The 13,802-nt window shown below is 48.9% G+C and overlaps 1 protein-coding gene across 1 annotated transcript in view; it reads right to left on the reverse strand.

The window, feature by feature from the left end:
• LOC135225292 (intraflagellar transport protein 43 homolog) overlaps window positions 1–9,973 on the reverse strand; it is a 222,630-nt gene extending 212,657 nt beyond the window's left edge. Inside the window, 4 exon segments of the mRNA XM_064264621.1 lie at window positions 8,957–9,038; window positions 9,040–9,072; window positions 9,151–9,194; window positions 9,949–9,973. Of these exon segments, the coding sequence (XP_064120691.1) occupies window positions 8,957–9,038; window positions 9,040–9,072; window positions 9,151–9,194; window positions 9,949–9,973 (184 nt within the window).
• Window positions 9,974–13,802: the final 3,829 nt, after the last annotated feature.

Here is a 13,802-nt window from a genome sequence, read left to right on the forward strand (position 1 = left end):
AAGCATAGGGCCCGAAATTGAAATACTCTTCCTTGAGCCATAAATCTGAGGTATTTCCTGGAAGACGGGTGTATTGGCACGTGGAAATAAGCATCCTGCAGTCCAGGGGATACCATTCCAGTCCCCTGACGCAGGGCTGCTAACACCGAGGCTGTCGTCTCCATTGTGAACTTCCTCTTTGCTACAAACACGTTCAGGGCGCTCACGTCCAGAACTGGCCTCCAACCTCCTGAGCTTTTCGGAACCAAGAAACAGGCGATTGTAAAACCCCTGGGAAGAGAGATCTTTTACTTCCTCTATGGCTTCCTTGTAAAGCATCTGCTCCACGAGATAGAAGATCCTACAGGACTCCTGATTCCTGGGTACTTCCCAGAGGGAGAGGGTTGTTCCTTCGGAAAATGTCAAGAGGACGAACGAACGCTCCTTCCTTCTTGCGGAGCTCTGAATAGAGAGGGGCTCTTCTCTCCCGGAGCTCTTAGTCGCACGAATTCTCTCACGAGAAATCCGCGAATCAGGCTCCTGATGCTTGCCACGAGAGGCAAAATCGTCTCTGGCAAAACTCCTGGGAGAACTCTTGCTCGTAGGGAGTTTCCGATTCCTGTCATATGCGACTGAAGAAGGTCTCGCTGGGGACGAAAACCTTTCAGGCGAGGAGCGTCTGCTAAAGCCAGGACGCTTACTCTCTGTGGCTCTCCTAACAGAAACTCTTGATGGGAAGAGAAATGTCTTTCTTCCTAGAAGAGCCTTCAGAAAGAACTCCCACTAAGGCAGACAACTGCTGTTGGAGTCCTACCAAGACTTCCTTCGTCTTGTGTGATAAGTCTTCCGGAGAAGAGTCAGGAGATCTCATAGTTCTCTTCTTACGAGCAGGCGAATACTCCGGAAAAGGCTCAGGACTGGAACCGCAACCGTTGGATTCGCTTGCTGGCGTTTTCTTCTAGGATCTCTTAAGAGGACGCGACTTAGAGGAAGAACTCCATCCTCTTCTGGGAGACAAAGAGTCTGAGTCCCGAAAAGCACTTCCTGAGGACGGCTTTGCAGTAGCTGTCCTTGGCAGCCTGGGAGCGGCTACAGGATCTGCCGAAGGGACGCCTGACCGTTGGGAATACTCTACATCCCCCTTGCGGCTTTCGACATTCCTCCTCCCTTGGTCATGGGAGTCTGAAAGAGGTCTAGGCCTAGGAGCAATGCGGAGTCGGTCAGACGCCCCCTCCACTTCACTGGGGACACTGAACCCAAATCACTGCACACATCACTGCGCTTACCTGTCTCCTTCATTGCTTGCAGTTGCGATTTCAAGCTGATTATTGAGGCTCTCATTGCAGCCATTTCCGTAGACGCATCTACAGGTTCGCTGCTGGGGGAAGGGCTGAAAACCAAACTATGAGCAGGTGAATTACTAGAAAAGTTAGGAGCTACTTCCTGTTCATTAGAGCAGGATCTACTTGAGCTTCTGATGGAAGCCCTCCTAACTCTATCTTTCTCAAGTTTCCTTACATAAGAAGCCAAGGTCTTCCATTCCACTTCCGTTAAGCTCTCACCATTCCAGACAGGTGTTAGTCGCAGAACAATCATTCCCCCTACATTTTTTACAGACTGTGTGAGGATCCACCGATGCTTTCGGTAGCCTCACCTTACATTCCTCTTTCGCACACACCCTAAATACAGGTGCCACGTCAGACATTTTAAAGAGAATCCAAATCAAAATCCAAAAAAACGGTCCACGATAAGCGTATGCCAAAACCAAAGATCAAAGTACATCAGATAGATAATCCTCGGCCAACGAGAAAAGAATTCCAATGCAGGAGGTACCAACAACGATGTTGTTGCTACCGGCGACAGAAAAATTCTGGTTAGAAAACGGGAATGGTTCCTATTCCCGCCACCCAGACGGCGGGAGTGGGCTGGTCACCTGACCTACCTGATCGCGTGTGCCGCGAGTTTTGAATTCTGTCGGGACGTCAGAGACGATAGCTAAGTATATCTGCCGGGGAAGTTGCATGTACAAAATTCAATTTTGCTACTCTCAACATTTAGATCTAGACATACTTTAATCTAAAAAGTACAATTTTACAAGAAGAAAATGCCCAAACATGGGGGTAAATGAATTAGTATTGCAATATAAGTATAGATTTAAATTCCTTTGCAAATACATGCAGCAAACTCAATATATTCATTCCAATTCCAAGAAAGGCAAAAAAGTGACCCTCAAGCAAAGTACAGCAGTTTAAGAAAAATATTTCAAAAAATGGCAAATTTTCTAAGACTATTTGTATTTTTCATAGCTAAAAACCTGAGGTCTTAACAATAGGATTTTAATTTTCTAGCACCTAGCTGAATCAGGTTAAACAATCGGAGATTGAAAAGCAAGGAATCTGTGAGAACTGGCAATGCATGCGTATATCGGGTGAAAACTGGTCAAAGACCACACACCCACGCTATCGCGTTTAGTCTTTCCCAACCCAGGAGTCATAAGATGACAGAGGGCCGCTAGAGGTGGGCACTACAACATTAAGACCTTAGCTATGAAAAATACAAATTGTCTTAGAAAATTTCGTCATTTGTTCATACGCGAACAAACCTTCGGTCTTAAGAGGATAGACTTATACTTGGTGGGAGGTACAGACATCCAAACCAGCTGGGGGCCAACCCACTAGTCCAACTCCAAAAGAAATATCTACAGGAGAGGGACTAATGCCCATGAGAAGCTAGATTAACTGATATCCAACAACTCAGCCAACTGGATTACAAACAATGATATATGGGAAGATTCATTGCAGTAGCGAACTAAAGAGAAATTCGACTGTTTGATACACTCAGCGTATCAGGATTTGTTATCACTCCTCACTCCCCCTTGCTAAGAGATGGAGTATGTATATACAACCTGAATAGAGGGTTTGACTATTTGAACACCAAAGCAAACAAACTACCAGTATGGCTACCTTATTCAACTGTACCAGACCAGTCCAGCAAATGACGTGTCTATTCCTCAACCTGCCCATAGGAAGACGGAAAGGAACATGAGAAAGAGAGACCAGCCAACTTACTCAATGTGTCCGGTTAAGGGCTAAGATGAGTTACGACGATCTGTTGGGCAGCCACCACAGGACCCCTCCAAGGAAAAGTGTTCACCAGATCTCTTTGGGCCGGCAACCACATCCCTAACGATAGAAAGATGTGAAACCTGACTGATGTAACCAAGTACCAGCGCTCAGAACTCTATGAACAGCCAAATTCCTCTTAAAAGACAGAGAGGGACCAATACCCTTGACATCATGTGCTCTAGCCTGCACAGACGCAGCGGCGGAATCATCAGGAGTTACGTACGCCTGTCCGATAGCATCACGTAACCAAAAAGAGATTGTATTCTTGGACACCTCTTTCTCAGAAGATCCCATGCTAACAAAAACCCTACAACAACCTGGCCTAAGATGTGTCCTCTTAAGATAGTAACGCAGAGCAGAGCCCTGACAGGACACAACAAGAACTCTTGAGAATCACCACCCACAAAGTCATCCAGAGATGGAATGGAAAAGGAATGGAAAAAGAGCAACCTGTCATCCTGCACAGAGGGATTCTGGGTCTTAGCCATGAATTCTGGGACAAATTCAAAGCACACTGACCCTCAACCCCTGGTGTGCTTCAAATCATAGCTCAGGCCATGAAGCTCCCCCGCTCTTTTCGAAGAAGCCAAGGCCAAGAGGAAAACCGTTTTGAGTATCAAGTTCCTGTCTGATGAGTGACATAAAGGCTCACAAGGAACTTTAGTGAAACTTCTCAGGACCAAGGAAACATCCCACATTAGAGGCTTAAGCTCCCTCAGAGAACACGACTGCTCAAACCCTTTAAACAGCAAGGAGAGCTCCCAGGATGAGGAGATGTCAACACCTCTAAGACGTAACACTAAACTCAGGGCCGCCCTGTAGCCTCTAATAGCAGTGTAGCCTCTAATAGCAGAAACGGACAAGCCTTTCTCATCCCTGAGAAAAACCAAAAAGTCTGCTATGCACTGAACAGAGCCTTTGAGCGGAAAAAAATCCTGTTTACAACACCAATCACAGTTGAGTGCCCATTTACCTTGGTAAACAGCAGAGTAGATTTCCTGAGATTGCTGGGCTTATGCCCTGCTGTCCTCTGAGAAAAGCCTCTCGCTCGGAGGAGATACTTGATCCCGCTTCCAACCGTAAGAGACAGGGATTCTACTGACTGGTGGAATCTTTCTATGTGCGGCTGACAAAGAAGATGCCGCCACGGGGGAATCTCCCTCAGCACCTCCGACAACAACGACAGCAGATCTGGAGATCATTCCGCTTGCGGCCACAGAGTAACTACTAATGTCATCCTGAGATTTTGCGAGCTCATCGTCCTGTTCAGTACTTGGCGGATCAAAAAAATGGAGGGAAAGCATACACCTCCAGGTTGTCCCAAGGATGTTGGAACACGTCCTCCACTAACGCCAGAGGATCCGGAACCACCAAAGAGAAAACCTCTAGTTTCCTGTTGAACTGGGTCACAAAGAGGTCCAGCATAGGTCTCCCCTAAACCTGGAAAAGCCTGTCTGCCATGTCCTGATGAAGGGACCACTCTGTGCCTGGGACCTGATCCTGATGACTGAGCTTGTCCGCAACCACTTCCCTTTGCCTGGGATATACCTGGATGAGAGCTCCACTGAAATGTTGACTGCCCACTGGTGAATCTCACTGTCAAAGCGTGAAGTTGACGTAAAACCAGTCCCCCCTGCTTGTTCAGATAAGCGACCACCGTGGTGTTGTCCAACATGAGAACTGCAGAATGTCCCTATACTTTCTCCTGAAATTCCTTCAGACCCAGAAAGGCTGCCCTTTAACTTCAAAGACGTTGATATGTTTCCGTCTGTCCTCCAAACACCAAACGCTTGAAGTAATGATGCCACCTAAATGAGCACCCCAACCACCAACGAAGATCTTCTCTCACTTCTAGGGACAGAGGAACCCTTATCAGGGGTGAGTCCCCTGCCAGAGACCAGAAGTCCCTTAGTCTCCATTGCAGAGACCAAAGATTAAAACTGCCCATGAGGGACCAGCTTCTCCAGAGAAGATAAAATCCCCAGAAGAACCTGCCACTGATGAGCTGACTGATCCAGTTGTGACAGGAAGTCACACGCCACGCCATTACTCACAACTTATCCAACCTCTGATCTGACGGAAAAACCCTTGACGCTGCTGTATCGCTGACCATCCCTAGATAAAGAATCCTTTGACTAGATATGAAATTTGATTTGTTTAGGTTCACCAAGATGCTGAGTTCCAGACAAAATGGAAGCAGGTGATCTCTGTCCTGCAGCAATTTCTCTCTGGAACTCGCTAAAACCAACCAGTCGTCGAGGTATCTCAGCAGGCGGATCCCTTGAGCATGAGCCCAAGTCGAGACGAGAGAGAAGACCCTTGTGAGCACTGAGGGGAAGTGGTCAATCCAAAGCAGAGGACTTTGAACTAGAACACCATGTCTCCAAAAGAGAGAGAGGCGAAGGAACTTCCTGGACAAAGGACGAATAGGGGTTTGGAGATCTATCGACAGCATGAAGTTGTTTTCCCTCACAGCTGCCAACACCAATTGCGGGGTCTCCATCTTGAACCTCGTCTTCCTGACAAAATGATTCAAGGTGGATAGGTCGATCACAGGCTTCCAACCCCCCTGACGCTTTTGGCACCAAGAAGATGTGACTGTAAAACCCTGGAGATGGACACACCACTTCCTCTATCACACTCTTGTCAATCATTTTCAGCACTTCCTTCCAGAGAGCTAAGAACTTTGGAGAATCTGGGAATACATTCACCTGAGCAGAGGTCTGTCTGAGAGCAGGGGGAGAAGTCAAATGGTAGTAGATACCCCACCCAAAGGACATCTACTACCCACTTCTCCGTCCCATAACTCTGCTACTTGGCCCACTGACCCACCAGGCACCCCACCACCTGTGGCAAATGAGAGGGAGAAGCGCCCAATCTATCGACGATCCCCCTTGTTCCTATCCCTGGAGCCCCTCCTTGACCTTTAAGAGCGGGCTGAAAGGGACGTGGTCAACCAACTTAGGCTTAGACAAAGAATGAGAGGGCCCAGCCGAAGCCGAACTTCTAGACAGCTTACTAGGCGACGACCTCTGCATTTGCTGCTGAACAGGAGGATGAGGAGGAGAGGGACTTCTCCGAGAATGAGGACTCGACTTGGACACAGCCTGGTGCACCAGCCTGTTCTTTGTGTCAGCTTGCCGCCAGTCTATCGCGTCCTCCGGCTCAGTCCGAAGAACATGACCTGAGAATCCAACAGATCCCTATTCCTGAGTGCCAAAATGGACTTATATGTCAATCGCTCTTGGCATCCTGGACAACACTGCATCTCTTCTGATCAGAAGATTAGCCCACAAATTGACACTAAGATGGGCAAGATACAAAAATGCCTTGCCCCCAGACTGAAACAAGCTGGCAACAGAAGGTGCACTCACCAGTTAAGATGTCGAGGCAACAAGCAGGCAGAGTTCATAGCGTAATACTTCCTATGCCTCGTGAGTGGTGGAGGAAGCAACTTGGAAGAACCACTTGATTGAAGAGATCCGTCCCAGTCTGAAACAGAGGTGTTCACCTTTTGGAAGACCGCGACTGGACATACCCCGATAAAGGAAGCTGAAACGACGACTTAGGATCTTGTGTAGCCCCATAAAGGCTTCCAAGCAAGTAGGAGTGAAAAATGACTAAGCCTGAGTCCTACTTTCCAGATTGTTAAACCCACGATTAAGATCAACAAGACAAAAACTCTTGTGTGTCTCCTTCCTCCTGCTCTGGCAATGGAGACAAAAACTCTTGTGTGTCTCCTTCCTCCTGCTCTGACAATGGACACCGATGACGAGAAGAAGATGCAGGCATATCCAACACACCTTCCTCATGCATACTAACTGCAGACCCAGCAGCCAAAGAACCTGAAGTGCCAGCCAACACAGGACACCAAGACCTGTCTGGACTGGGGGCCATGCACCAACTCCTGCGATGAACCAATCACAACACTAGGAACACTACTACGAACACTCACAATAGATGACTCAAGTACGTGTCCATGTACGTGTCCATGCAGAGCAGACGCATGTACATGCGACGGAGAAGCATCTTGAACTCTTGACGCAGGAAACACAGAGAACTCTTTGGAGTTGAACCACGAACAGCATATCAAACGGGAGGGGAAGGTGAACACCCTGGCTGCACCACTTCCACATTCACAACTTTTGAGCTTTTCAAAGGCGCCTTAAGATCCTTACAACGACGAATAGGCACCTGAGCAGAAGCAGCAGATAAATCACCAACATGCGCACATATGTGCGAGGCTGCAACACACTCATGTCCCGAAGAAAAGGATGATGCAGCAATAGCAGATTACACAGGAATGGAGACAAAACTCTAATACTCTCAAGAACACGGACGTGCCACTCTTCACTCGTTGACAAAGAAATAACAAAGTCCTTAACCCTCCAACGCTTGATACACTAATGCAGCAGAGTGAGGCATTGGAGGGGAGGAAAGACAGCACTCCTTCCTTACACACCCTCTTGGCAGGAGAGGGAGGAGGCGATGCAACACGTTTGCTCATAGCCTTCTCAGCAGAGAAGGCAGCAAACCTATCCTCCAAAACAGAGTTCAATCTCTTAAGAACCGCCTGACATAAAGCCTCAGACGGATAAACAAAACAGAGGATGCAGACGACACGGATGGAAGAGGATAGGTCCTGGCTTGCAGCGATGATGTCACAGGAGCAAACAATGATGACACAGAGGAGCGAGGCAAGCAGCAGCCCCAATCAATGATGCCAACGTAGCAGGGAGCGATGTCACTGAAGAAACTGGGAGTGACGTCACCGATGGAAGCGACGTCACCGATGGAACTGGAAGTGACGTCAGCAATGGCGCTGAGAGAGACGTCACAGCCTCCCCCTGACCTGAGCTAGTGGCAGGCCTTACTGGTGGAGCAATAAGATGATACTCAAGCAGTGCACTACAAAATGTTGACTGTGGGTACCAATGCAGAGAAGGCCAGGGGGAGGAAGTAGAGATGGGGAGGCCTGAGGGGGGAGGCGAGCATCCATGAAATGTGTCAGCAAACTCTCCAAGGAGGATGAACCCCATAGACGACCAAGAGACGCCCAGAGCGCCACCATTTCGGACACCTCCGATCCTGAAAGAGAAGAAACTGATGAAATAGCGTCCGCCCTCCCGGGAAGCAAATTAATCCCTGAGGAAGAGGGGGCAACAATACACATTAAATCAGCCTGAGGGCCTCCCGATACTTCCAACAACAAATCAATGGAAGAAAAGGAAGGAGACACAGGCACGACAACTCTAGCATCATGGGGTGCGACTGGGGAAGAAGACGAAGCACCTGGGCGAGGCGATGAAACTCTTCCCACAAAGGAAGAGTCGAAACTCTATGATGCTCTCTTACTATAAAATAACTTCCATTGTGATTTAGGCCACACACACACTTCTGGCAGGGATTAGTTATAGTACAAACATTAGCACGAAACCTACTGCATGTTGGAGTGTGGATCCATAGCCGAAGACACCAGGAAACGAGAACACAGGAAACCTTGAATCCCCGGGCACATACGTTGAGACCGAAAAGACGTAGAGGAAGCCTAATAACACAAGCACACAGACACAGACAAGCAAAAGGGAAAAAACGGGCAAACAACCGGGATGGCAGAGAGTAAGCAACTGCGTCTCTCACCCAAGCAGTTAAGTAAAAGACTAAACACGTGATAGCATGGTGCATGGTCTTTGACCAGTTTTCCCCCATATAACACACACGTTGCCATATCGCACAGATTCCTTGCTTTTCAATCTCCAATTGTTTAACTGGATCCAGCTAGGTCACTAGAAAATTATCCTATTGTTAAGACCGAAGGTTTGTTAGCATATGAACAAAAAGCACGATACTACTTTTTGGAGATACTGTGGCAGATCTTGATGGAGAGGACAACAGGTCATCAGCATCTCCTAAGGAATCAGGTCCAGAGTTTACAAACCCCAGCTCTTCTGCCTTTTCGTGGAGAAACCTGAAAAAATTCACAGTACAATAATTGAAGTTAACAGACTGAATCTGCTAATCGTTCCTATTTAACACATTCACTTACCTCAGTTCCATGGAAATCTGCCTTTTCATTATTGTTGCCAAAATCTGTTGTCAATTAAATGGACTAAACCATATGATCAATTTAAAATGGTTTGAAAATCAAACACTTTTGGTTGGAAGTAAATTGTAGTTTTCCCTAACATACACAAAACCTGAGGTCCTTTACATAAGGAATTACTATTCAGCGCCAGCTGGACTGGTCGTAAGATTTACTAACAAGGTAGTTCGGCATTAACTGCTTGTACGATGGCCAGGAGTCCCACACGACTGGAGGTAAACATATCTGCTTTAGGGCCAGAACAGAGTGAGGGGTGGCATGAGGGGGTGGGACTATATGTAAAGGACCTCAGGTTTGTATAGTTAGGAAAAATACAATTTACTTCCAAAAATTGTGATTTGTTCCGACACGTTATACAAACCATTCGTCCTTTACATAAGGAAGACTCACTAATTGGTGGGTGGAATCTGAGTCTTGTGAATAGACTGGTGTTCGCCCAACCTGGGTTCCCTCCCTGGTCGTAAGAGCAATGGGTGGGGGGAGAACCTAGCCTTTGTCCAACTGATCAGAGTGGGCACTGCAAGATCAGTGGTCAGACCTCTGGACCAATTCATAAGAGGGAGGCAAGTGTACCTCTTATGAATAGCAAGCAAGAACTAGGTCCTGAGTAAGAAGCCAAATAAGTATTGGATTTTGTTTCTTACTGGTGTCTGCTTCCACACTTGCTAGGGAATGAACGGATAAAACTCTTCTTACTACCCTAATGAAAGGGATAAAATGGAGTTCGGATATGTAGCTTACCTGCATCGTCGTCCTGGTCCAACATCATGACGACCGCTACCCTCTGCCCGCAGGGAGAGGGAAAAAAGAGGAGGAAGCGGAGTCAGTCACTCTCTCATTCACTCTCTATTCATGCCGTATCACATTGTTGAGCAGCCACCACGGGTCCCTAGGAAAAGTGTCTAGGGACCTGTGGGCAATATCCCAAAGGTAGAAGGAGGTGAAGGTGGTCTGGTTGGACCACACCCCTGCCTTCAGCACCTGTGCAACGGACAGTTCTTGCGGAATGCATGGGTTGGAAAAATGCCTCTGATTTTGTGGGCTCTCGGATGAAAGGTACTGGTGTTGGCACTCCTTTCTGAGTCGTACTCTTTCCTGATTACCTCATGAAGTCAGAAGAAACAGTGTTCTTGGACATTTCTTCTTGGTCACCCCAGTGCTAGCAAGTGGCGTCGACACTCGGGCCTGAGGTGTCGAGTTTTTCTTCCAGGTAGCGTCTAGCACCTTCACAGGACAAGCAGGCATCTTCCCGCATCATATCGGTGAGTCTTCTAGGGAGGGGGATCGTGAAGACTCAAACCTGGGGTCAGGGACTGAAGAGTTTCTGAGTCTTTACTACGAAATCCAGGACAAAATCGAGCGTAACCGATCCCCATCCCCTCGAGTGTTTTAACATCAAGGAAGATCATGAAGTTCTCCTACTCTCTTCGCCGATGCCAGGGCCAACAGAAAGACAGTCTTGAGGGTCAGATCCCTGTCTGGTGACTTCTGGAGAGGCTTGTAGGGTCTACGAGTCAAACTCCTTAGACAAGAGTCACATCCCACCCAGGGGGCCTGAGTTTTCCAGGATGGGCAAGACCTCTCGAAGCTCCTCATTAGGAGAGATATTTCCATGAAGGAGGAAATATCAACTCCTTGCAGTTTAAGGACTAGGGCCAGGGCGGTGCTGTATCCTTGTCTGCGGAGACAGAGAGGAGCTTCTCTCGGTGAAGAAAGATGAGGAGATCCGATACCTGCTGAAGAGTGGCTCTGAGCATGAGAAGACCCCGTCTTATGAAACCAGCTGCAGAGGTATCCAGTCCATCTCTGTTGCTGCTTGGTGAGAACCTCTCCGCTCGCAGAGATGGTGGTAACTGCCAGCTATGAAGACACAGGGATGAACTGCCTGTGGTACCGTTCTACATGCGGTTGACACAGCAGGTTGTGTCGTGGGGAGAATCTCTCACGGTGCCTCAGGGAGAGGAGCCAGCAGGTCCAGAAACCAAATGGCCTCAGCCACCAGAATCATCCTAAGATTGCTGGTAACCAGCACCCTGCTGATCACCTTGTGAATTGGGCAGAACAGGGGAAAGGCGTAGACTATGAGGTTGCCCACAGATGTTGGAACGCATCATCTGCAGCTGCCCATGGGTCTAGCACAACTGAGGAGAAAACCTGAAGTTTTTTCTGTTGTGCCGGGTGGCGAACAGATCCACTTCTGGACCCCCCACAATCGAAGAGCCTCTCCGCCTCGTCTGGGTGAAGTGACCATTCAGCCCCAATCACCTGATTCTGGCAGGTGAGCTTGTCTGCCACTACATTCTTCTTGCCTGGAATGTGTCTGGCTGACAGCTCTACTGAGTGAGTTATGGCCCACTCGTGCACCTACATCGTCAACTGATGCAACAGGAGGGACACTAGGTACCCCCTGTCTGTTGACGTATGCCACTACTCTGGTGTTGTCGCTCATCAATACTGAATGTCCCATCAGTCGTTCCTGGAACTCTTGGAGTGTGAGGAACGCAGTCTTGAGTTCCAGGAAGTTGATGTGAAGGTGCTTGTCATGATGGTTCCACACTCCTGTAACCAGCAACTCTTCCAGGTGTGCACTTATTTAGAGGTTCCTGTCGTCTAGGCACCAGGCCAGGTCCTCCCTTACTTTGTCCATGAGAGGAAACCAGGAAGGATGTGGATCCCGTGCCTGTGACCAGCACTCCTTTAGTCTCCACTGAAGAGGCCACAGGTGAAGATGCCCGTGAGGTACTAACTTCTCTAGTGACAACAGGCGACCGATCACGACTTGCCACGTCTGCACTGACTGTTCCTGTCATGACAGCAACCATCTGACTGCCTCCCTGCTGAACCTGCTGATTTGTGAGTCTGCGGAGAAGACTCGTGCTGCTACAGATTGATCAGTATGCCCAGGTACTTTATCCTCTGCTTGGGTTGGAGATCAGACTTCTTCGACATTTACCACAATCCCCAGATCGCGGCATAAGTCGAGGGGTCGATCTCTGTCCTGTAGCAACTGCGAGGAGGAGCTCGCCAGGACCAGCCAATCGTCGAGAATCCCTCTTCAGATGTATCCCAAACGCTTAATGGTCCCAATCCGACACCAGAGTGAACACTCGCGTTAACACCTTGTGGGTGGGTGGTTGAGAGATCAAAACAAAGTGCCCTGAATTGGTACACCATCCCGTCGAGGATAAAGTGGAGGTACTTCCTGGAGGACTGGTGGATGGGTATTTGAAATACGCAACCTTCAGGTTCACCGAAAGCAGGAAATCGTTCTCCCTAATGGAATCAAGCACTAAGCGTGCTGTTTCCATTGTGAACCGAGTCTGGCGAACTAAACAATTCAAGGGAGAGAGATCTATCACCAGTCTCCAGCCTCGCCCGTAGACTTTCTCCACCAGGAAAAGTCGGCTGTATAAACCTGGTGACTGATCTTGCGTGATCTCCACAGCTCCTTGCTCAGCATGGTCTTACCTCTTGTGACAGTGTTACATCCCTGGCAGAACCAGGGTCATATGTTTCTGAAAGTGGACCGGGTGAGGGGGAACGCCGTCCCTACCATTTTGTCCCTCCCATTTCCCTCTCTTCCCCTTCCGCTTAGCTCCACTCCCGTGAGAGAAGGAGGCTTGAGAGGAGGGCTGACGCTCACTTCTCGAAGCAAAAGAGGAAGGCTGGGTCTTACCTCGCACTACCTTCGACGGTGCTGATGTCTTGGGAGCGGAGAAAGCGCTAGCCAATTCCGAGGCTTGGCTGCAGTTGAATGAGACTGTCCAGAAGTCTTCGTAAGTGCCTGGTGTACTAAGCAGTCACTGATCTCAGCTCTCCGCTGTCCTGCACCTCTCAACCGCAAGCCCTCTGGTTACATCCGAGTCAGGGAAGCTGGGTCCCGTCCCTCCTCCGAACCAGTTTGGCCCACAGGTTAGCTGTTTGGTGGGCGAGGTAGATGGCCCTACCTCAAGACTGGCAGAGTCTCTCGAACGCAGAATCTTCCTCGGTAATGATAGGTCCCAAGGAGGCTGCGACTCTGGATACTGTGAGGGACCACAGATCCAGCCAGGAGATGGCCTGGAAAGCTGCCATGGCAGTGGATGCCTCTTGCTGTGAGAACCAGAGGTTCTCAAACAGCAGGTGAAGAGGAACTCTTGGAGTTAGATGAGCTATCTCCGGATCAACCTCCTTGGTCAGCAACGGGTCTACCAAAGGCACGCAGAAGTGCCGCTGACGAGGCAGAGGAGGAGAAGCAGCATGTCCAACCTGCTGGACCTGAGCAAGTCCTCCGTTTCCGGAGGACGAGGGTGTTCACCTGGTTAACCAACATACCGTCAGCCAAGGAAGACCGGGGTAGTCCCAACGTCGCTCTGGGTTCTTCTCAGACCCCAGAACAACTCCAACATCAATGGAGGGTCAGAGGGAGCAACCATCAATCCTTCCCTGAGGTTGTTGTTGCTGAAGAATCAGTTGCAATGACCTCTGAAAGGAACCTCTGTATCTTGGGGTGATCGCGTCCTGAGGCGATGGACCGTCAGGTCCATAAAGGCCGATCACCTCCCGAGACACTCTTCCTTCAGGATTGGAAGAACCTCGCTAGAACCCCTCGTGGT

This window comes from Macrobrachium nipponense, chromosome 13 (assembly GCF_015104395.2).
Source record: "Macrobrachium nipponense isolate FS-2020 chromosome 13, ASM1510439v2, whole genome shotgun sequence".
NCBI classification, from domain to species: domain Eukaryota; kingdom Metazoa; phylum Arthropoda; class Malacostraca; order Decapoda; family Palaemonidae; genus Macrobrachium; species Macrobrachium nipponense.